The sequence below is a fragment of the Bufo gargarizans genome, chromosome 7 (genome assembly GCF_014858855.1).
Source record: "Bufo gargarizans isolate SCDJY-AF-19 chromosome 7, ASM1485885v1, whole genome shotgun sequence".
Classification (NCBI taxonomy): Eukaryota; Metazoa; Chordata; class Amphibia; order Anura; family Bufonidae; genus Bufo; species Bufo gargarizans.
The window spans coordinates 65,204,536-65,227,445 of NC_058086.1; the positions used below are offsets into that span (position 1 = coordinate 65,204,536).

The 22,910-nt window shown below is 43.6% G+C and overlaps 1 protein-coding gene across 1 annotated transcript in view; it reads left to right on the forward strand.

Moving 5' to 3' along the window:
• Positions 1-22,910, forward strand: part of ACBD6 (acyl-CoA binding domain containing 6) — an 87,819-nt gene that overhangs the window by 56,002 nt on the left and 8,907 nt on the right. The window contains exon 7 of the mRNA XM_044301333.1: positions 22,672-22,702. Within this exon, the coding sequence (XP_044157268.1) occupies positions 22,672-22,702 (31 nt within the window). The remainder of the gene's footprint in view (positions 1-22,671; positions 22,703-22,910) is intronic.

The following is a 22,910-nucleotide window of genomic DNA, read 5'->3' on the forward strand; positions in this document are numbered from 1 at the left end:
GCTAGTGTGAAAGGGGCCTTACACTTTGGGAAAACTTCCATCCTTTAGACTTAAGTAGATTAACCTGAATGTTTCTGAGAATATAAAACTCCACACTCTATCTCCTTATAGACACTCACTCACTCATGCTCCTTACAGACACACACAATGAGTAAATAAAAGCTTTAATTGCTGCACCTTGGCTACAAATTAGTGTTTAGCCCCAAATATTCAACCTAGAATAAGGAGTATCAATTGAAAGCTAAATTTATGGGATTTAAGATGATATTTAAAGCAATTGTCTGGATTAAGGATGAAACAGGACAACACTTCAGATCCAGCTGCAATGAGGAACGGTTAAAGGGAATCTGTCAGCAGATTTGTACCTATGACACTGGCTGACCTGTTACATGTGCACTTGCCACCTGAAGGCATCTGTGTTGGTCCCATGTTCATATGTGCCCGCATTGCTGGGAAACACAGGTTTAATATATGCAAATTGGCCTCTAGGAGCAATGGAGGTATTCCCATTGCACAGAGAGCTGACCCCATTGCTCCTAGAGGCTCATTTCCATATATTAAAACATCATTTTTCTCAGCAATGTGGGCACATATGAACATGGGACCAACACAGAGGCCAAGCATACATGTAATAGGTCAGCCAGTTTCAAAAGTACAAATCTGCTGACAAATGCCCTATAAGTACTTACATGTACCTGCAAGATGCTGCACCACCGCTCCTGTTCTCCCAGTTGATCTCTCTACCCAGCTGCAGCAGTGATGAAATGTCGACAACACGGGCCCACTGCAAGCAATCGCTGGCCTCAGTGATGCTTCTGACTAGACCAATGATTGGCTGCAGTGGTGACGTGTTGTTCATGTGTTATTTTTCTGCCCACAAAGCGGTATGAGGGCCAGTAGTGGACTTGAATAGACAATCCTTTGATCGCTTTTGTAATTTATTGCAACACTACTGCATTACACTTACATTGCGTACTTTTCGTGTGGCCTAATGGGCTTCTGCTTATGGCAGACCTTGAGGCCACCATCGGCTATGGCAACCCATCGGCACCCCAAGGCCGCTACACTATGGAACTTATGGGCCTCCTCCTCCTGTAAGCCCTGTAGGTACAGCGGTCAGTAGGGCTATTGACTGCTGCGTCTAAGGAGTTAACTGGTCAGTATCAGAGGTGTTTTCAGTCCCAACCATTAGACCAGTAGCTTGGCTGTCTTATTGACTTGCTGTAGCTGGCTCAGGATAGCTGTGCAGGATTTAAAGGGGTTGTCCAGGTTCAGAGCTGAACCTGGACATCCCTCCATTTTCACCCCGGCAGCCCCCCTGACATGAGCATCGGAGCAGTTCATGCTCCGATGCTCTCCTTTGCCCTGCGCTAAATCGCGCAGGGCAAAGGCATTTTTCTGAGTTCCGGTGACATACCGGGCTCTCTATGGGGCTGACAGGCAGCCCGGTGACGTCACCGGCACTGATGGGCGGGATTTGGCTCTGCCCTAGCCAGTAAAACGGCTAGGGCAGAGCTAAAGCCCGCCCCTCAGAGCCGGTGACGTCACCGAACACACCGCTGGGCGGAAGTTACCGCCCGGCAGTGTGTTATTGAAAACACAAGAGCCTGTGCCCTGCGCGATCTAGCGCAGGGCACGGGAGCGCATCGGAGCATGAGATGCTCCGATGCCAGGCTCAGGAGGGCTGCCGGGGTGAAAATAAGGGTATGTCCGGGTTCAGCTCTGAACCCGGACAACCCCTTTAAGGCACTATAAGGGCTGTTTCACACGCGCGAGTCCATTGCGGGAATCGCGCTCCGTGTGCGAGTGTGATCCTCTGCTCTGGACTTGCAGGAGCGCACGGCAGTATACTGATTTATAATGCTATGTGCCTCTGCTTGACCTTATTTCTACAGAATCATACTGACAGCTTTATGTCACTATAATTCTGTGGAAAAAAGGCCACGCAGAGACACATAGCATTATAAATCGGTATAATACAGTGCGCTCCTGCAAGTCCAGAGCAGAGGATCACACTCGCACACGGAGCGTGATTCACGCAATGGACTCGCTTGTATGAAACAGCCCTTACACTGCACAATTTTGGGTCACTTATTGGAAATACTAGCGATAATCTGCTCATATGAGGGGGCTGCCGCATGTCGTAGCTGTGCTGTGTTTTGGATGCGGTGAAGAAACGCACCAAGTGAAAACACAGCAGACTTGCATTAATGTAATTTTAAGTCTATTTTGTAATTAATGTAATTCAGCTTTGCTGTGTGCGATTTGCTTCCCCCCGCGCCCCCCCCTTTGTTGCTGGACGAAAACTTGCCATAATCACAGGTATGTTGTTGCAAAAACGCATGCCTTTTTTGAATACCGCATGTGATTTTTATTTTTTCTTCGCATCCAAACGCAGCACCCTAATCAATCAGCCAATGAATGAGATGAGCTGATCGTCATCTTTCATCAGGATGAGCGATGCCCAATTATCAAAAGCACATCTTCCTGTGTAATCAGGGATGTGATGCCGATAATCCATAGAGCAGAATAAGGTAGGGAGACGACTGAAGTGTTATCAGGCAGTGTAATACAACCTTACACTATGGTGCCATAAAAGGTGGCGCTGTAGCCAAAGACCCCTTAGTGACCACAATAAAAAGGCATATTGGTCACTAAGTCATAATGCATTACATACAACCTTGGTAGTAAAAGATTTTAAAAGTGCTATATTGCGTGTAAAGAAAATAAAGTTAAAAAAATCTTTCAAGTTGTTAACCTTAGTGAATACTCCTATAGCTGCTTGATTCTCTGTAAGGTGCAGTATTTTTTTTTTTTTTTTGTAGAAGCTTTGTTTTTTTTGTTTTTATTAGTTTGTGTTTTATTATTTAAAAAAATATAGTTCTTGTTTTATGCCTAAAGTTTATACAAGTAAATGCACTTACACTATTGATTGATGAGCCGGTGGGATACAGGTAGTAGGTACAAAGGATCTGATTACTAAAGGCAGCGTGCTGGCTAAGGGATTCTTATCGTTTTGCGTCCAAGTCCTAAGTGCTTTGTTATGTTGCATTGCAGCTCTTTGCTGGACCTTTTTCCATCATAACCTACCGTACATTTTTTTTTGGGGGGATGGAAATTAACCTGTGTACTCATTTCAGAGGTCACCCCCACAGTAAGTAGCTTGCAGGGAACCCCACATATGAGACAGGGCTTGATTTAAAGCCGTTATAAATAGATTGCTTGGAGGAGGAGGGATGAAATAAGAAGCAGGGTGGGGGTCTTTTTTTTTTTTTAAGCTTTCAGAGGAAGACAATCCAGAGATAATAAATAGCAGAGTGAGCGTCTCCACAGGGAGAGATTCTCACAAACAACATTATTATTGAGCGCTCAATCCATTGCCAAATCCATCTCATTACTGACCACAACCTGCAGTCGAGACATTCTTAAGTCTAAGATTTTCCTGCTCCAAGGCCTTGCTACAGCGCTGCTCTTTCATACGTTGTATTGCGTAGCTATAATGATGTCTAAATCAACATTTCAGATTATTATTTTTTTTTAATGGCAAATCTAATGTAAAATTTGTGTACGTCTTTAGAAAGGAAATCCACTCGGGATGACATGTCCATGTTGGTGGAGTCTATAAACTTGGACCAACAATGATTTTCTAACCTAAACTCCTGAGCTGGTCCATTACTCCTCACTTACATAATGTTCTAAAAAAAAAAAAAGCCAGTCAAGCCAATGAGACTTTACTAATAATGTTGTGTAGGAGTTTTCAATCCCTTTATTTTTTTAATTGGTGGTGGTCCAAGCTGATAAACTCCGTCAACATGTGGTCTCCTAATGTGTAATGTGTCATCATGTATTGCTGCATTGACATTTCAAGAAGTGTGGGGGGGCCTATAAGTTTCTAGCTTTAAGATATTTTTTATATTGTATTTAACTGTAGGGGAACATTGTCTACTGCACTGTTATAGATGTATGTTGATGACTACGAATGGAAATCACTATAGTGCCCTTTAAGGGATGTTGCTAAGTGTTCCTGAATGGCTCAGAATTTTGTAAATTTGCAGCGTTATGGGTTTAGCGTGGCCTAAGGTTACAATGCAGGATAATATGTCAGATCCCAGTCGAGGTCTAAAGGTTTCCATACACCTTCAGGAGCTGTTGGCTGACATCTGTCTCTCCCAAATACCCCATACACATACACACAGAGCTTCAAGTGAGCATGAATGTCTTTCCAATGGAGAGAGACGCTACTAGACACCACTCGCAGTGGCTTACTTCCCAGGAGAGAAACAATCATGTTAAAAAATTCAGAGCTCCCCTACATCATGTGTTTTGGAGAGTTGGGAGATCCTCATACATACAGTGCATTTGGAAAGTCTTTCATTTTCATGTTTTGTTATGTTGCGGTCTGGTGCTAAAATGGGGGGAAAAAACTAAACTGGTTTTCTCCTTCAATCTGCACTCAGTATCCCATAATGTTGAAGTGAAAAAATAATTTTCGAAGTGTTTTCAAATTTATTAATAAGGAAAAACTAAGATTTCACATGAACATACTGTAACTATTCAGACCCTTTGCTATGACACTTGAAATTTAGCTCTGAGGACCTCCCATTTCTCTTGATCATCTTAGAGATGTTTCCGCACCTTGATTGGATCCACCTGTGGTAAATTCAGGTAAAGGACATGATTTGGACAGACACAGCCATGTCTATATAAGGTCTCACAGCTGGCAATGTACATCGGAGCAGAAACCAAGCCATGAGCAAGAAAAGTGCCTGTTGAGTTCAGAGGCAAGGTTGTGTGGCGGCACAGATTTGAAGAAGGGTACAAAAAAAATTCTCAAGTTCCCAAAAGCACAGTGACCACCATAATTCTTAAATGGAAGAAGTTTTGAACAACCAGGATTCTTCCTAGAGTTGGCCACCTCACCAAAGTAAGTAATTGGGGGGGTGGGGGGCCTCGGTAAAAGAGGGGACCAAGAACCCAGTGGTGAAACCAGGCACTGCCCAATACCTTCCCTACAGTGAAGGGTGGTGGTGGCAGCATCATGCTGTCAGGGTGTTTTTTCAGCAGCTGGGACAGGGAGACCGGTCAGGGTTGAGGGAAAGCCGAATGGAGCAAAGTACAGAGATATATTCTTAAGGAAATTCTGATCCAGAGTGCTCTGGACCTCAGACGGGACAAAGGTTCACTTTCCAAAAAGGCAGTGACCCTAAGCACACAGCCAAGACCTATAGGAGTGGCCTAGGGACAACTGTGATTGTCCTTGAGTGGCCCGGCTAGAGCCCTGACTTGAACCCAATTGAACATCTCTGGAGAGACCTGAAAATGGCTGTCCACCAAGGGTCTCCATCCAACCTGACAGAGCTTGAGAGGATCTGCAGAGAAAAATGGCAAAAATCCCCAAATCCAGGTATGCAAACCTTGTGGTAAATTCAGGTAATTGGACATGATTTGGAAAGACACGGCCCTGTGTATATAAGGTCTCACCGCTTATGGCATCATACCCAAGAAGACTGGAGTCTGAAATTGCTGCCAAAGAGGCTTCAACTAAGTCCTGACTAAAAGGTCTGAATACTTGGCAATGTAAGATTCTAGTTTTTTCTTTTCTATAAACTAGCAAAAATTTCGAACATTGAATATGAAAATAAGTGAAAGGGTCTGAAGTCCGAATGCACTGTATGCAAACTGTCAACCAGTCCCACCAAAACGGTATAACGTGTATGGGGGCCTTTGACGAAGTTGGGTTGTTTGCCCTTTGTGCACTGTAACAGGTGCTGTAAGTGGCCGTCATCAAGCATGGCGACGTTATTTCAAATTAGCGCTATTAGTGAAGCTCTATGTAAATGTCTTTGTTTTAGCCACACGCTTTATTTGATGTATTTTGGCTTGTCGTGCAGTTATAAATTCCCTCAATTGTCTGTTTCCTCTTCAGTCCAAGGAAGTTGCCAGCTGAGTCTATAAAAGTGATGTCATGGCGGTTTGGTCAATTGGTATTGGCAGTGAGTGAGTGATGCCATAGACCCGCTATCAGTCAGGATCCCAGTCTGCTGCAAAGATTATGTCCGGGAGGGGGGTAAAGAGGTCTTGGTAACAGTAATGAGCACAGGCAGAGTGAGGCACGAGGTCAGAGCTCCAGCTGTATTGGATTCAGATTCATAAGTTAATTGAGGGCAGAGTCCCCCTCCTAACTGCTCTCACCGCAGATCAATAACCATAAATATATCTCCCAAAGGACCCGGCTCCACCGCCCATCTGTACCTTTCCAGTGCACATCTCCAGCCTGACCTACAGGTGTAAGTCTAGGCACCTTGGTGTATGCTTCTAGTACAGCTGTGGAGGTGCTGTGTCCTCCTCTGAGTTTTCTCTTCCAAAAAGACTGCATCATAAACCTGGCATATTATGTCATATCGGTGCTATGACTAAATGAATATAATTTAGGCTTCCACTAAAACCATTCATAGAAAAACACAGCGGAACCGCCTCAGTTAATGGCAAAAATAGTTTATTACGGTAAATTGCACAATTCCATTGCAAGGCATGTCAGCATATAGCACATTGTACAGGAACAGATTTATTAGCTTCAGTCCAACTTCAATACATTACAGATACTTGGTGCACGAAGATACATTTTGGGGAACTCCAACCCCTTTAGGGTACTTTCACACTAGCGTTTAAAGTTTTCCGGAATTGAGTTCCGTCATAGGGTTTCAATACCAGGAAAAAACACATCAGTTTTATCCCAATGCATTCTGAATGGAAAGCAATCCGTTCAGTTTGCATCAGGATGTCTTCAGTTTAGTCCCTCTTACGGTATTTGGCCGGAGAAAATACCGCAGCATGCTGAGGTATTTTCTCCGGCCAAAAATCCAGAGCACTTGCCTGATTGCTGGATCTAGCATTAATTTCCATTGACATGTATTAATACTGGATCCGATACCAAGTGTTACGGATCCATTTTTCCGGATGACATCAAAGAGACAGATTCGGTATTGCAATGCATTTGTCAGACTGATCCGCACTAGGAAACAAATGATATCCGTTTGCATACGGATTTCCGGATCCGGCAGGCAGTTTCGGCAACGGAACTGCCTGCTGGAAACACTAGTGTGAAAGTACCCTAAGATGACAGATTATAATGGGTCGTCTTTTGTCAAAAATAATAAAATTGCACACAGTGTCATGTAAATACATGTGGTTATTCACATGTCTCAGTTTCTGTCTACCAGGTAGTGGTAGTAAATCTTCTATCCTGGTTTATTAACCGTCCAGTATATAATCTAGAACAGGGATCGGCAACCTTCGGCACTCCAGCTGTTCTGAAACTACAACTCCCAGAATGCTCCATTCACTTCTATAGGAGTTACAAGAGCAGCTGAGCCTGTGTGAATGCTGGGAATTGTAGTTCCACAGCAGCAGGAGTGCCGGAGGTTGCTGACCGCCTGATCCAGAATCTTTAGAAACACTTTGATCATTGACCTGTGAAACGTGGAATGTATGTGTCTATTGTGGTACCAGTAGTTTATAAAAATAAAAAATAAAGTGCCATGATTTTGGAAAATTGTGACTTTGACGTGTGTATAAGGCCTCGTATACACATATGGATGCGGACAGCCCACGGATGACATCCGTGTGCTGTCTGTTTTTTGCGGACCCATGGAAATGAATACGTTTGTGTGCAATACAATATACGGTCATGTGCATGAGGCCTAAGGGGACAAAATGCCTTGGTAAAATTGTGATTCTCTGATAAACCCGGTCACAGTATCATCATGCCCCAGCGGTACAGTCGTGCATTGGCCAAAACTGTATACATTTTTCTAATTGGCGCGTGTAGCTCAGAGTAGTAAAAGTAGTCTCTAGTTTCAGAAAACTTCTGATATGTTAGAAATTTTGATTGTTGTGAGTCAGGATGCTGGGACCCCCACCGATCGCTGAAGCAAAGGGCAGAAGCTCCCAGGTGAATGCTGTACTCCTTTCATCTGTGTTCAGCTCTGCTCCACTCTCTACCCCTCTGCGCTCGTATCTTTGAGACTCTTATACTTATTATGAGGCCGTACACTTTTAACCCTCCTCTCCAAGGATCAGCAGAACAGGGGCACAATGCGCAGCTCAGTTCTTCTGCGCCTTCATTTGAGAAATCTGTATGGAGTTTCAGCACACACTCTTACTGAGCCTCTAGGAGCAACGGGGACATTGCTGTTACACCTAGAGGCTCTGCTCTCTCTGCAACTGTTACACACTTTGACAGGACCAGCAGTGCCTTGCCCTGTCAATCAAACTGCAGAAGGAGCAAAGCCTCCAGGTATAACGACAATGCCCCCGTTGCTCCTAGAGGCTCATTTGCATATAAGAAAACATTAATTTTTCTCAGCAATGCGGGCACATATGAACATGGGACCAACACAGATGTCTTCAGCTGCCATCTGCACATGTAACAGGTCAGCCGGTGTCATGGGTACAGAACTGCTGACAGATGCCCTTTTTAAAGCATGTAAAATAAAATAGAAGCAGTCTCGTGAGGTCCTCCAGTGCACCTTTAAGGCTCATGCACATGAGCATATGTGCCCGTGCTCCGGAACACAAATAGCGGTCTGCATTGCCTGGGCACCCTCCGTGTGCACACCATTTGCGGATGTGGACCCATTCACTTGATTTTACAGTGAGGAGGCATGTGCCGAAATTGCTTTGTATGGCTTCCATGGACTTCCCATCCGTGCCTCCGCCCCTCTCCGTATCTTGCAGACCCATTCGAGTCAATGGGTCAGCATCCGTGATCCGGAGTGCCTATGGCCGGTGCCTGTATATTGCATACCCGCAATACTGGCACCATGGTTATACAGCCGTTTACATGAGCACTTGAGGGTTGATTCACATGACCATGCTCTGTCCGGGAAATATGTTCTGTGTATCGGCCATATCTCCCGGACCGACCTTGGACCCCCCCTTTCCCCGATGCGAACTGACCACATAAGTGTTTTATGATGCAGCGAGTTCCGAGCCGATCGCGGGTCTATTGGACTGTACTCGCGTGATAATGTGAATACACTGTTATAGACCCGCTATCAGATGGGAACTGACTGTATCAGGAGTCACTATGATAGTCAGTTCAGGGGAGCCACATTTGGTCCGGGAAATGTGACCAATACATGAACTGAGCGCAGTGGTGTGAATTATAGCCATGGGAGTACAGCCACAGGTTCAGGCTTTTTGTTGCAGTTCAGGAGTAGATCATAAAAAAAGAGAAAGTATTATCTCCCTTCCACTCCATATTTTGGCTTGAAAAACTACATTAAAAAAACCTGACTGTGTAGCCCAATACCAAGTGTGAACGAGCCTTTTCGATACTATTACTGTATTTGTCGCATCATGCAGAATGTGTGATGCACCCCCCATGGCTCTTTCCTGGAAGGTTAGAGTGGATGTGATGATGTATAGCAGTGTTTTGGGGGTTGCCTTGTGATTAGGATGGGGTGAAGGACACCCTGGGATTAGTGTGCACAGACATGTTTCCGTCCCTCTCTGATTGGCAAGGTTACCGCTGAGAGACTGCAGCGTTCCCAGCTGATTTGATTAGACCTCCAGCTTTAGCCGTTCTGCAGCCCCCTCCACCCTGCACCTCCTGATCCTTTTAGCACGGACCCTCACTCCAATAACCACCGCAGCATCTTGTGCTCCCTTTTCAAGCTCAATTCTGACATCTCACAAGGCAGATTAGGAAACTCTCAGGGAGGATTAGCAGGCGATAGCAAAACATGCACCGTGACACTCCCTTTGAGCCTCTTAAAACGTCTTGCCATTGCTTTTTATATTTCCAAATCCCAGCGGAGCCCAATGCTGTTATTACATGTAGCGCACAAAAAGCACTACAATTATTGTTCTGTCCTGTATTAAATGGACATTTACTCTGCCGGCACGCTCACTATACCGAGAATTTAACATCGGCTTCTTGGGATTAGTTCCTCCAAGAAATTTCAAGGCAACTTACAGTTCTGTATCTGAAGTGGGTTGTCAGCCGATTGCATTTGTTCAAGAGGTGTCACTGAGCTGAACTTTCCAACCTACATGTACCTTTCTTCCTAACGTAAGTTGGACTTTTGTAAAATTCTATTCCATTGTGGTTATGTGGCATACTATAGGCAGGTGTAGGCCTGAACTGATGACTGATCCCATATGGACTCGCCATGTCGCAGAATACATGCAAAGAAACGTTGTTCTGGTTGGCACACAGGAAATCAACTGGATCATATTGAACATGGTGCCAACTTTTGCTTTGAGCATCATGGGTAAATCTAACTGTGATGACTGGGGACCAAAAATTATTTTTGAACATTCAATCGGACTGAAACGCTTAGGGATAATCCTCCGACATGCTACTTCACTGCGCTTAGGATGGTGATGCAGTGGAATTCAGTAGGGCACCTGTGGCCACCATAAGGTGCATACGGACCTGATGCTTCTACACTGATAAATTTTGACAGCATCAGATCATTATGTACCTGGCCAGCAGCTGTGAGAGGGGCTCAGGCGGCCCCCTGGGCATATGCCCACCGGGAAATTTCCCTGTAGGGTCTATAGCCAGTCCGCCCCTGGCAAAATCCACTTCACACCCACAATGAGTGAACACTGCAAATGTGTTATCCACATTAGAGGTTATGCAGCGATATATACTGATGATCTATCCTCAATATCTGATCGGCAGGGGGTCCGAGACCCAGCACCCCCGCCGATCAGCTGTTTGAAGAGGTGGCAGCACTACACGTGAGCCCCGCTTCCTGTTCATTACCCTGCACTTTGTCTCTGAAGTGTCATTTTGAATGGAGTGATTACTTGTAATAATACTATGCCACCGCTTCACAGGAGACTATGTGTAATGACCAGGAAGCGGCGTTCACATGGAACGCCACCTCCTTATCAGACAGCCGATCGCTGGGGGTGTCTGACCACCGCCAATCAGATATTGATGACCTATCCAGTTTCTGGTATAAATAATAGTGGAACTTTTGGGCCTCTGGAAGCGATGTCCCTCCCACTGAGCCTCACATTTTTATTTTATAAAGGCTAAAGTAAATTTTTATTTTATTTTTTGCATTCTTTATGCCATTAAACTGCCGGAAATCACATGTGATGCATCACAACAAATTCAAATACCGGTAATTATATTCTTATTTTTTCCCCCTATTTGAGCACACTATGGCATGTCTTTAGTCTGTCAGATACCTAGACCTTACCCCGGCTGTGTTACTTAGTGGCTGTGACAGGTTTGTTGGGGGCCTAGCACTCAGCCGCTGTGAGTGGGGAGGGGGGTAATGGAACTGCTCTTACAATGTCCCTGGTAATAGGATAAATACACTGCTTTACTCCAGCATGGTAAATGGGTGCAATCCAATTTCCATGATTCCATCAGCACAGGCTGAGCACTCTCTGCTGCCACAGGATGAAAGTTATTCTCTGCTGACCCCTCAACCCGCTACGGAGACGATCGCGGAGGAGGAGCAGCAGGGATTACTCTGATGCACATCTTCCTGTTCCACTAGCTTTTCCAATGTTCCTTTTCAGGGCGATGCTCTGTTCTGCACTTCCATGCAGGTTACCTGCTGCCCGGTATATTGCAGCAGAGTCTGATCCCTAATATCTGGCTCTAATAGGCCTCCCTGCCTTTCTCCAGGCCTAGTTAATCCACACCCTTATCCCCCCGCCCTCCCCATTGCACTCCCGCCTCTGATATGGCACAGCCGGTCCTGAGCTGCGATTGTGCTGGCTTTATGCTTCAGATTATACAAAGCAGATTAACCCTTCTAAACCCCTTAGATTTTAATTATTTCTGTATGTATTTATAAAAGCCGCAGTCTGCTCTCGGCAGGTCCCACCTGTCCCCCTCCTTCCATCTTCTCTGTGTCCCCATTCTGTGTCCTGGATTCAGAGATGAGGAGTATGACTGATTACGTCGGGGGAGACCAGCAGATCCTCTGTTTCACTCCTTCAAGACCTTCCGGACCGATCTCCTCACTAACCTTAGAGGGATTTAATGAATGTCACACCAGTATTTAAATACAGGGTTAGGCTACTGTAATTAATAAAATGTCCCGCCATCCCCTGGCGTAAGTAGAATATCCTCCTCCAGAGTTATACATGAACCCGTTTCTGAACCTATCACTGGCTGCCCGTGCTGTAGGGCTGCAGTTGTGGATTTTTGATGCGGAGACTAATTTCATAAAGCCCTGTCCACACTGTGGATATAAGTCTGCACAAAAATGTGAGCATGCAGCAGTTTTACATTGATGCATGTCAGGCCATTTTGGCTGTTGATACTGAAGATGGAAATGATTTTCAGGAAATATATATATATATATATATAATCATTAGGCATAAACTAGGCAAAGAATACTTGTATCTGGCACATAATGGATTTTCTATAAAAGTGGGTCATCTTAGATAAGTGGCTTTTTTCTCTCAAGGAACCGCACCACTCCCATGATTGAGCTATGCCTGGTATTGCACCTGGACTCCTTTGTTTGAATGGGTCTAAGCCGGTATACTAGGTACAGCCAAAGGGCAAAGTGGCGCTATCCTGGGGGTTAAAAAGAAGACCCTTTTGGGGCTAGTTTCCGAAGACTGTCTTTTTATGACGCTTTTTGTTTCCCCTCCTGCCCTGCCGGAGGAGTTGCCTAAGTTATGATGAGGCGCGTACCTCTGGCAGTCCGTGCGCCTGTAAGAAAAATGACCCCTTAATGGAGTAGTGTCTTTGTTTTTTAAATCCTTTTTCTTTTATCCCAATTGTTAATGACTGTGTAAAAATGCCTGTGCACTTAAATATTGTCTCACCAGCATTTAGAAAGTCACAAAAAGAGGGCTTGTATCTTATTTTGTAAAAAATAAAATAATAATAATAATTAAAATAAATAGTACATGACCCTCTAAGTTTTTCTGTAAGGCCCTGTTTACACAGCAGCACCTCTGCCGTTTTCAATCTGAGATTGCAACACCGTGCCAAGAAGGTGTTTGGATGACCACCACTGGAGGCCACTATGAATGTTCGTTCAGTTTCGCTCCATTCAATGAGGCTACGTAGTGGGGTCCGTGGCATCTGAACTGGAAAATTGGCTGCAAATGTGTGTTTACATACACGTGAATGTCTGTATCAGGGATCAGCAGCCTCTCGCACTCACGCTATGCTGAAACTGCAACTCGCTGTTCTTTGAACTCCCATAGAAGTGAATGGAGCATGCTGGGAGTTGTAGTTTCACAACAGCTGGAGGTTGCTGGGCACATGTAATGTCGAGGCCTCCGTCAGAATCTCGTACTGTTATGTACGTCTACCTTACGGTGTGTCCTGCAGAGACAGAAGAGGCTTGCTTTTCTTTCTCTGGCAGAGACGTCTCATGTGGTTTCTGAAAATGTCCTAATAACATTACAGTTCTATGATAAGTCATGTACCTTTACATTCAACCTACTGACATTGTCTATTGGAGAAATGTACAGAATCTATTTTTCCTGGACGGGATTGTCTGCCCAGAGTTTATTCTTCTTATTGTGATCTCATTATGGCCCATGAGGTAAAAGCAAATGACTGGAACTCATCCTTGTAGATAAAAGTCCTTATGAATCTTTATTTGCTTCAGTCATCCTTATTGTAGTGAGGGACCTTGTAGGGCCAAAGAGAAGTGGGCAATGTGGTCCATCATCAGTACCCTCTAAGTATTCTTACTGTTGTCCAGTCTTTCCTTTGTGCCTACCGGGCCTCCCTTCTACCATCCAAGATGGCTGCAACGCTTTTCCCACTACCTGATGCACTCCATGTATTGGTAGTCCAAAACGTAACCTACCTGCTTGTCTATTGTTTAAATTGACTAATCTGAGGGTTGTGCTGGACAAACCTGAAGTGTCTCAGACTTGGTGTGCATCAGGTAATCTGAGGAGCAGTGAGGCCATCTTGGATGGCAGAAGAGGAGTCTGGGTATTGTTGGATCCGTGACTCAAAAGATGAAAAGGAGGTCCCCATGTAAGTGTTATGACCATTTCTCCAAGGTAATGTGAATATTTTTTTGCTTTGGATCAGATGGTCAATTTAACCTTGACTGCATAGGGGCGATCCAGAGACGTCAGTACTGTATGCCAGGGCATACCTTCAGTGGAGGCAGACCATGCAGCTACTTATGGGGCCTGTGAGGAATGAAGGCCCGGCCATAGACAATAGGCCTTGCTCCCTATCTGAATTTAATACAGAGTCCCGTTCTGAGTCCCTGCTTCCAAGCTCCCACTGGGCTCGATCACAGGACAGTCATTAAATTCTCCATGTGTGGTGTGAAGGAACATTTCTTATAAAATCATCATATGGGAGAGCTGGGTGACAACCAGTTTGTGTGTACTGTTGAACATTAGTGCCCAGACTGGTAGTTTGAGGATAAGCTGCTGCCAAACACCTCTGGGACGCTTATCTCCTGGGAAAAACAGGATCTACAAGTTGAAAGTAGATTCTAGGGGTGTGTCGGCAGACTTGGGGCTCATGCACACAACCGTATGTATTTTGTGGTCCGCAAAAAAAATGGATCCGCAAAAAAATACGGATGACATCCGTGTGCATTCCGTATTTTGCAGAACGGAACAGCTGGCCCCTGATAGAACAGTACTATCCTTGTCTGTAATACGGACAATAATAGGACATGTTCTATTTTTTTTTTTTTTTCCGGAACGGACATATGGAAACGGAATGCACAGAGAGTAACAAGGTTTTTTTGTTTTTTCTTTTTTTGTGGACCCATTGAAATGAATGGTTCCGTATGCAGTCCGCAAAAAACTCAATAATCGCGCTCACCACGTGGTGAGCGCGATTATGTCACAAAGGCTCCTTTTGCTGTTGAAAAGGGGACAGGGGAGGAGTCAGGGATGGGTAGTGGGAGGGGCTAGGAACAGGGCTAAGGGCCCAATTTAGATTCTTACTATGGGGGCCCAATGATTTTCATGTATGCTGCTTCTGTTGGCACATGAGATTGTCACAAATTTTTGCACATTTACTATAATTTGTCCTTCCTTAAACCCCTCTGCAACTGCCCATATATAACTGTGTTGTATATAGTGTGCTCTTCTGAAGAACCCTGCCGAGCGATACCAATGTCATCACAGGGGTTAATCGATCAGTCGCTCCAACTTTTGAAAGGCGCAGTTGGCAACATTATATTAGGAATTTACTAATCTGTCCCTTCCTGTAAGTATAAAGGTGGCTGCACACGATGCAGATTTTGTGCTAGAAAAAACGCGGCGCAATACAGTACCTACTATAAAGTGAGTGAGATTAGGTAAATGTCACGTACACTACTTTACTTTTATACCTGGGTACGGATATTGACCCACTGGCTCAATTGCCTATTTTTGTTTATTCTTTTCAATGGAATGGTGAGTTCTATGGAAAATCTGCACTAAAAACCACAACACGATAAATAGTGCAGTTTTTTTTTGTGCAGATTTCTTGTAGATTTAATGCACATAAATCTGCACCGTGTGCAGGCAACCTTATGGCTCCATCACGCACAGGCTGACATTTATCAGTGTGTTTTTTGCCTTTTTAATGCGCTTTTTTAGAGAAGCCTATAGGACAAATGGCAAAGAAAATGCCATACCTACAGCATGTTGCAAAAGGCACAAACCTCAAAAGTGCTGCAATAAAAGCATGCCCATTTTTTTGTTTTGTTTTTTTATTTATTGCTTATGCAATTGCATTTAGATTTTGGACATAGGAGGGTGATAGATAGATATATAGATATAGATAGAGAGATAGATATAGATATAGATAGATGGATAGATAGATATTATAGAAGAAATAAATCCACCGCAGCACATCCAATGGTGAAAAAAATGTGGGATCCTTTATTCACCCAAACAGCGACGTTTCGGTCCGCTTCCCATATAGAGATGGAGATATATATATATATATATATATATATATACAGGTCCTTCTCAAAAAATTAGCATATTGTGATAAAGTTCATTATTTTCTGTAATGTACTGGTAAACATTAGACTTTCATATATTTTAGATTCATTACACACCAACTGAAGTAGTTCAAGCCTTTTATTGTTTTAATATTGATGATTTTGGCATACAGCTCATGAAAACCCAAAATTCCTATCTCAAAAAAATAGCATATCATGAAAAGGTTCTCTAAACGAGCTATTAACCTAATCATCTGAATCAACTAATTAACTCTAAACACCTGCAAAAGATTCCTGAGGCTTTTAAAACTCCCAGCCTGGTTCATTACTCAAAACCGCAATCATGGGTAAGACTGCCGACCTGACTGCTGTCCAGAAGGCCATCATTGACACCCTCAAGCAAGAGGGTAAGACACAGAAAGAAATTTCTGAACGAATAGGCTGTTCCCAGAGTGCTGTATCAAGGCACCTCAGTGGGAAGTCTGTGGGAAGGAAAAAGTGTGGCAGAAAACGCTGCACAACGAGAAGAGGTGACCGGACCCTGAGGAAGATTGTGGAGAAGGACCGATTCCAGACCTTGGGGGACCTGCGGAAGCAGTGGACTGAGTCTGGAGTAGAAACATCCAGAGCCACCGTGTACAGGCGTGTGCAGGAAATGGGCTACAGGTGCCGCATTCCCCAGGTCAAGCCACTTTTGAACCAGAAACAGCGGCAGAAGCGCCTGACCTGGGCTACAGAGAAGCAGCACTGGACTGTTGCATGTCATTCGGAAATCAAGGTGCCAGAGTCTGGAGGAAGACTGGGGAGAGGGAAATGCCAAAATGCCTGAAGTCCAGTGTCAAGTACCCACGGTCAGTGATGGTCTGGGGTGCCATGTCAGCTGCTGGTGTTGGTCCACTGTGTTTTATCAAGGGCAGGGTCAATGCAGCTAGCTATCAGGAGATTTTGGAGCACTTCATGCTTCCATCTGCTGAAAAGCTTTATGGAGATGAAGATTTCATTTTTCAGCACGACCTGGCACCTGCTCACAGTGCCAAAACCACTGGTAAATGGTTTACTGACCATGGTATTACTGTGCTCAATTGGCCTGCCAACTCTCCTGACCTGAACCCCATAGAGAATCTGTGGGATATTGGGAAGAGAAAGTTGAGAGACGCAAGACCCAACACTCTGGATGAGCTTAAGGCCGCTATGGAAGCATCCTGGGCCTCCATAACACCTCAGCAGTGCCACAGGCTGATTGCCTCCATGCCACGCCGCATTGAAGCAGTCATTTCTGCAAAAGGATTCCGGACCAAGTATTGAGTGCAGAACTGAACATCATTATTTGAAGGTTGACTTTTTTTGTATTAAAAACACTTTTCTTTTATTGGTCGGATGAAATATGCTAATTTTTGGAGATAGGAAATTTGGGTTTTCATGAGCTGTATGCCAAAATCATCAATATTAAAACAATAAAAGGCTTGAACTACTTCAGTTGTGTGTAATGAATCTAAAATATATGAAAGTCTAATGTTTATCAGTACATTACAGAAAATAATGAACTTTATCACAATATGCTAATTTTTGGAGAAGGACCTGTATATATGTGTATATATGTGTGTATGTGTATATATATATATATATATATATATATTATATATATATTATATATATATTTTTTTTTAATATACTGTAGATAGTTCCTATAGGTTCCCTATAACGAGCAATTCTCAAATTGCTACTTTCATAGACTACATTGTATTAGCATTGGAGTCTGATTATACTATGTTCCTATGGAGCCCTGCCATTGGAGTCCTTTTAAAGAGAACCTGTCCCCTTTCCTGACATGCATGTTTAGTAACTACTTGCATTCCCCATGTAATAACAACAATTCTGTAGTGACTTTATGTTGTACTGTTCCTTTTTATTATTCCTACTAGAAGTTATGATCCTCCAGAATTGTTATTACGCGAGGAAAGTAAGTAGTTACTAAAAAAACATGTCAGGAGAGACGACAGGTCCTCTTTAAAGAAGCCACTACAAGCAACCCCCCCCCCCCCCCCCCCCCCCCCCCCCATCAAGGGTCCTGGCCTGCCCAAATTCATTGCAGTGTTACGAAAAGGATTTTATTATAATTTTGGCAAAACTTTTTTTTATTTTTGGCCTCATGGCCACTTTGATCTGGCATTGACTTTACAGCAAACAAAAGTAAAAATTCTATCAAAGCAGTTGGTAAAAAGCTTATATAACATGTAAAATAGTCGAGCCTCTTGTGTTCGTCAGATGCAGCTGCTCAATTCAAGTTATTTCTAAGAAATGAAAGTCATGGAAGCAAAATCTTCTGCAGAGGCGGTCTGCAGAACGCAAGGTTTACACCTTCTGTTGCATGTTTTAAGCTTCTCTACCTTTTTTTTTTTTTTTTTTTTTTTTTTTAACGTTTCACCCTTATTCCCAAGCCATATACACCATAACTGATGGGAGAAGACCTTTGTTACCTCCTGTGATCCCATCAGACAAACCACTCATCTGTTAGGAGCTGAGATGTTAATCCAATCAGGAGCGCGTGGCAGGGCTCAGATGCTTGGTTGTTTCAGGGCTGGCACGAGTCTCCCGACCCATCCTCCCACCCACATCATCTGTCCCCTATTTTTCTCAGTCTCTCTGCTTGGGTCAGGTGGAATGCTGAAACATTCGGCAGCTTTGTGTTTCTTTGTATTCATTAACCTCTGTATTCATTCTCTGGGGACAACCCATTAGGGGCACTGTCAGTTTAATTTAACCACTGCACTACTGGGTGGTCTGAAGTCCATCAGCATGGTCACTTGTCGCATCCGTTTCCGTGTACATCCCTTGAAATGTATGTTGTCATTTTCTCAGTTTACTCTATTGGGGAGCCTATTTTTATTTTATTTCATATTAGGTTGAACTGCAATGAAGGGTGAAAATAGTAAAAAAAAAAAAAATAGTGTAAAAATAGTACACATCACACTACAGAGCAGTACATGGCACAAGGCAGTTAGTGGCTGACAATATTCTATACAGATGTGCAGAGATAATCCTAACTCTAACCATGTGTATAGAGCTCCACAACCACAGGAGGTCATTGGTAGCTGGGACCACCCCTTATTTTATGGGGGTAGCTGTGCAAATCCCTATCTACTGAAATGAAACGTAGGCACATTAATAATTAAAGGGCTTTTCTCCCGACCAACATTTAAAGGGCCACTAAAGCCAGAATCCAAACAAAAGACAGCAACCTACACAACGTAACAGTCTCTCTTTATTTGCTCTCATTTCATCAGATATCACAATTGCAGACCATGGAAAATAAACTAGAAAAGCAGTGCACTGTTTTCTCAGGCTGCAGCCAAGTCTCTTCCCTCTGATGCTAGTGCACATTAGCCTGGATATTTCGGAATAGGGGGCTGCGTTTAGTGTGGATAATTTGTCTACACAGAGAGTGCGGTCATTTTGTTGGAAGGAATCTCCTAGTTACTAATAGTACAAACAGTACCAGCTATAGAACATGCAGCCGAATAGCTAATCTGCCTAGTTATGCTGTAATAATCCTTCCCTTCGCTGCATAATTTTGCAGATTTGCCTTTCAGCAGCTTTGAAAAGCTGGGTACCACGTGGCGGTTTGCTGGGGATCAAACTACATATATAAGATATATTCACGGTTGTCCTGATATTACATTTAGGATCTGTGTAGTAATCCCTTCATATAGTTAGACCAGCTTGCCATTCAGGATCCTGGAAAAGCTGAGTGACAACACTATTTAGCTGTATTGGTGACAACAGCTTATATTGCCTTCATACGTATGAAAGAAGCACACAGCATATCAGGGCGGCTTTGTGTGTATTTTATATAACCAAATGTGCCCCCATCACCACCCCACAGAGATTCTAACCCAGCATATAAATCCCCAGCATTGTAGGTCCCTAGGTTTGCTAGCCAGGAGCCCGGAAAAGCTGTGTAAGAATCCCAGTAAAAAAAATCCTCCATACTGTAGCATAGACAGACAGATTGATCATTCAGAGTCCTGGGAAAGCTGGGTAGAAAATTAATTATAACTCCTGTAAAGCACTGCACTGTTGGTGCTATATGACTAAAATACGTTATAAGGACCTGTAATAGGGACTGCTCAATAATTAGTCTGTCTAAGTAAATCCTTCTCCTTACTCCCAAATAGTGCCATAGCGAGGCAGGTTTGCCTCCCATGGTCCTTGGAAAGCTGGATTACTTGCACGTTGAAAGGGTACCATGACATGGACAGTGTGTACAGCTCCACAAAATTCCAGGTCTCTAGCACGGATTCATGTAAGATTTTCCTAGGTAGACCGTGAGAAATCCCTCCTGCCTATATAGGCAAACTTGACATCCGGGCACCTGGGAATGCTGGGTAGCGTTTTAAGTAGTGCCAGTCTCTTGGCACTGTGTGGTATTCCTGTACACATACACAGAAGGTTTTATAAGAAGCTGCTAAAGTTTTGCCTCACTTCACTAAATGGCATTTATCATGTAGATAAAGTTAAAGGGGTTTTCCAAGATTTTGGTTTACTGATGACCTATCTGACACTGGAGACTTCCACCAATCAGATGGCAGCAGCTTGTCCTAGTCCAGTGATGTCACGTTCATTGCTCACGTGGCATAGGAGCAGCTCAGCTCTATTGAAGTAAATGGGGCTGAGCTGCTGTACTATGTACAGCGCTATGCTTGGTGAGCTCACAGGGGCGCTGCTGCCTTCTCAAAACAGCTACTCGGTGGGGGTCCTGGGTGTTGGACCCCCACTGAACAGGTACTGATGACCTATCTAGAGGGTAGGTCATCAGTATAAAAATCTCAGAAAATCCTTTTAATACAAGACACCTACTAATGTATTGTAATTGTCCATATTGCTTCCTTTGCTGGCTGGATTCATTTTTCATAGTTGCAACCACTCTGCAATCAATCAGCGGTGGCCTTGCTTTCACAATATACAAAAAAGTGCTGGCCTTTCTGGTCGCTGGAGCCATGAGTGTGCATAGGACAACGCTTTTTCCTGTAGTGTGCAAGCACGGCCACCACTAATGCAGGGTCGTTGTAACCATGGAAACGGAATGTGTGTAATGCAATGGAAATATGAATCAAGCCCGGGAGGAGACAGTATGGAAAATTACAATACATTAGTAAGTGCCTTTTATTAAAAGGGTAATCCCATAATTAATGTAAAAAAAAATATGAAAATCGGACATCATATAGTACATGACAATCTCTTTCTAACAAAGCTGGAACCAGCCCTGTACTTCACATGGATCCAGAGATCTCCACATTCATTGCTCTGCTAGATTTATATCAAGCTGACAGCTCAGGGGAGTGTCCTTTCTGCTGCAGCTCAGGTGGCGTGTCCATTCTGCTGGGGCTGTCCAACCTGCGGCTCTCCAACTATTGTAAAACTACAACTCCCACCATGCCCTGCTGTAGGCTGATAGCTGTAAGCAGTCTAGGCATTCTGGGAGTTGTAGTTTTGCAACAGCTGGAGAGCCGCAGGTTGGCCATTCCTGCCCTAGACGGTATTAGAGGGTAGTATTAATTCCTGCAAGGAGGGAGAGGGAACACGGTACATAACCTCAGCAAATGATGACAAAGTGCCCAGTGCAATAAATAGTAAATGGAGAACATCAGGGAATGAATAGAAGAGTTCTACAGACCAGTGTGGCTTGTACCCCAACGCACGTTGCGCAGTTCACTTCCTCAGGGGATCCTCTCCCTCGCCCCCTTGTTTTCACTATGCAGGAATGAATACTACCCTCTAATACCGTCTAAGAGTGGGAACTATACTTTAACATGGGGTTTATAGATAGGATTTGCTTAATAACACGTGACATATATACTGTGGCTCTTTTTTTCTGTATATGCTACTGCTGCAGATTTTAGATTTTTCTATTAATGGTTTATGTAAAAGTGTATATTTTGATTAACTTTATGCTGTGTACCTATAACTTTGGTGTGGATTTTCTAGAGTAGTGTGCACAGTGGTTACCTACTGGAGCTAGTATAGGTTGGTGTGACAGAAATTGACCTGCGGTGTGGATTTTTTTAAACGGCAGTATGTCCATTTATGTCGTCGATTTAGTCATGGATTATTGCGGATTTTCTCTATTGACTTCAGTAGGAAATTCAAAATCCGCAACAAAGCCCTATTGTTGCATATTTTGCAGCAAATTACCCCTGAAAAATCCCCAAATCCAGAGTAAGTTTAAATAAAATAAAAACGCTGTACTCCTCTCCTGTGACAATATTTCTCTGGTCATCCACCAGTCTTTGTAGACCCGGGCAATAACCGACTATAGCGGCCGCGTGGATGGACCCAAGCTTTTCATCATACATACAATTTGATAAAACCATAATACCCCTTTAAGTTTGATTGAACCCTGATGCCATTTCCATCACCTAGTCAGTGTATGTCATTTTAAGGTCCTGTACACATTAGCAATAAAGTGGTGCATACAGATTTGGGGAATATCGCATGGCATTATTCTGGATATGTGTAATATTATACATCAGTCGCATGTTTAGCCGCTTGGAGTGAAGCAGCCAAATACATTAATGCTTACCCGGTCTATGACATGACAGTTTATCAATACACACTGAAGCTGGGGGACACTTAGAGAGATCTTTAGAAGACCTGCCAATCCTTTTATACAACTATATATAGGTTTGTAGAAACAATTGATCAATTATATTTTTTCAATTTCTTTCTTTTTTTTTTTTTTTTTCCTCTCCAGGACGGTGAAGGGCAGACACCGTTACATTATGGTAGGTGGTATTTTCCTTTCTTTACTTTATATGTACCGGTCTCATCATTACAGCATGTGTATAGGTTACTGATTCATCGTAAAAAGACACTGACACATGGAGAGATTTACTAACCTTAGTATTAAAACACGAGAATTCTCTCCTAAATTGTTCCAATTGTCTTGCCTGCTTTTAGGCTACTTTCACACTAGCGTTTTGGCTTTCCATT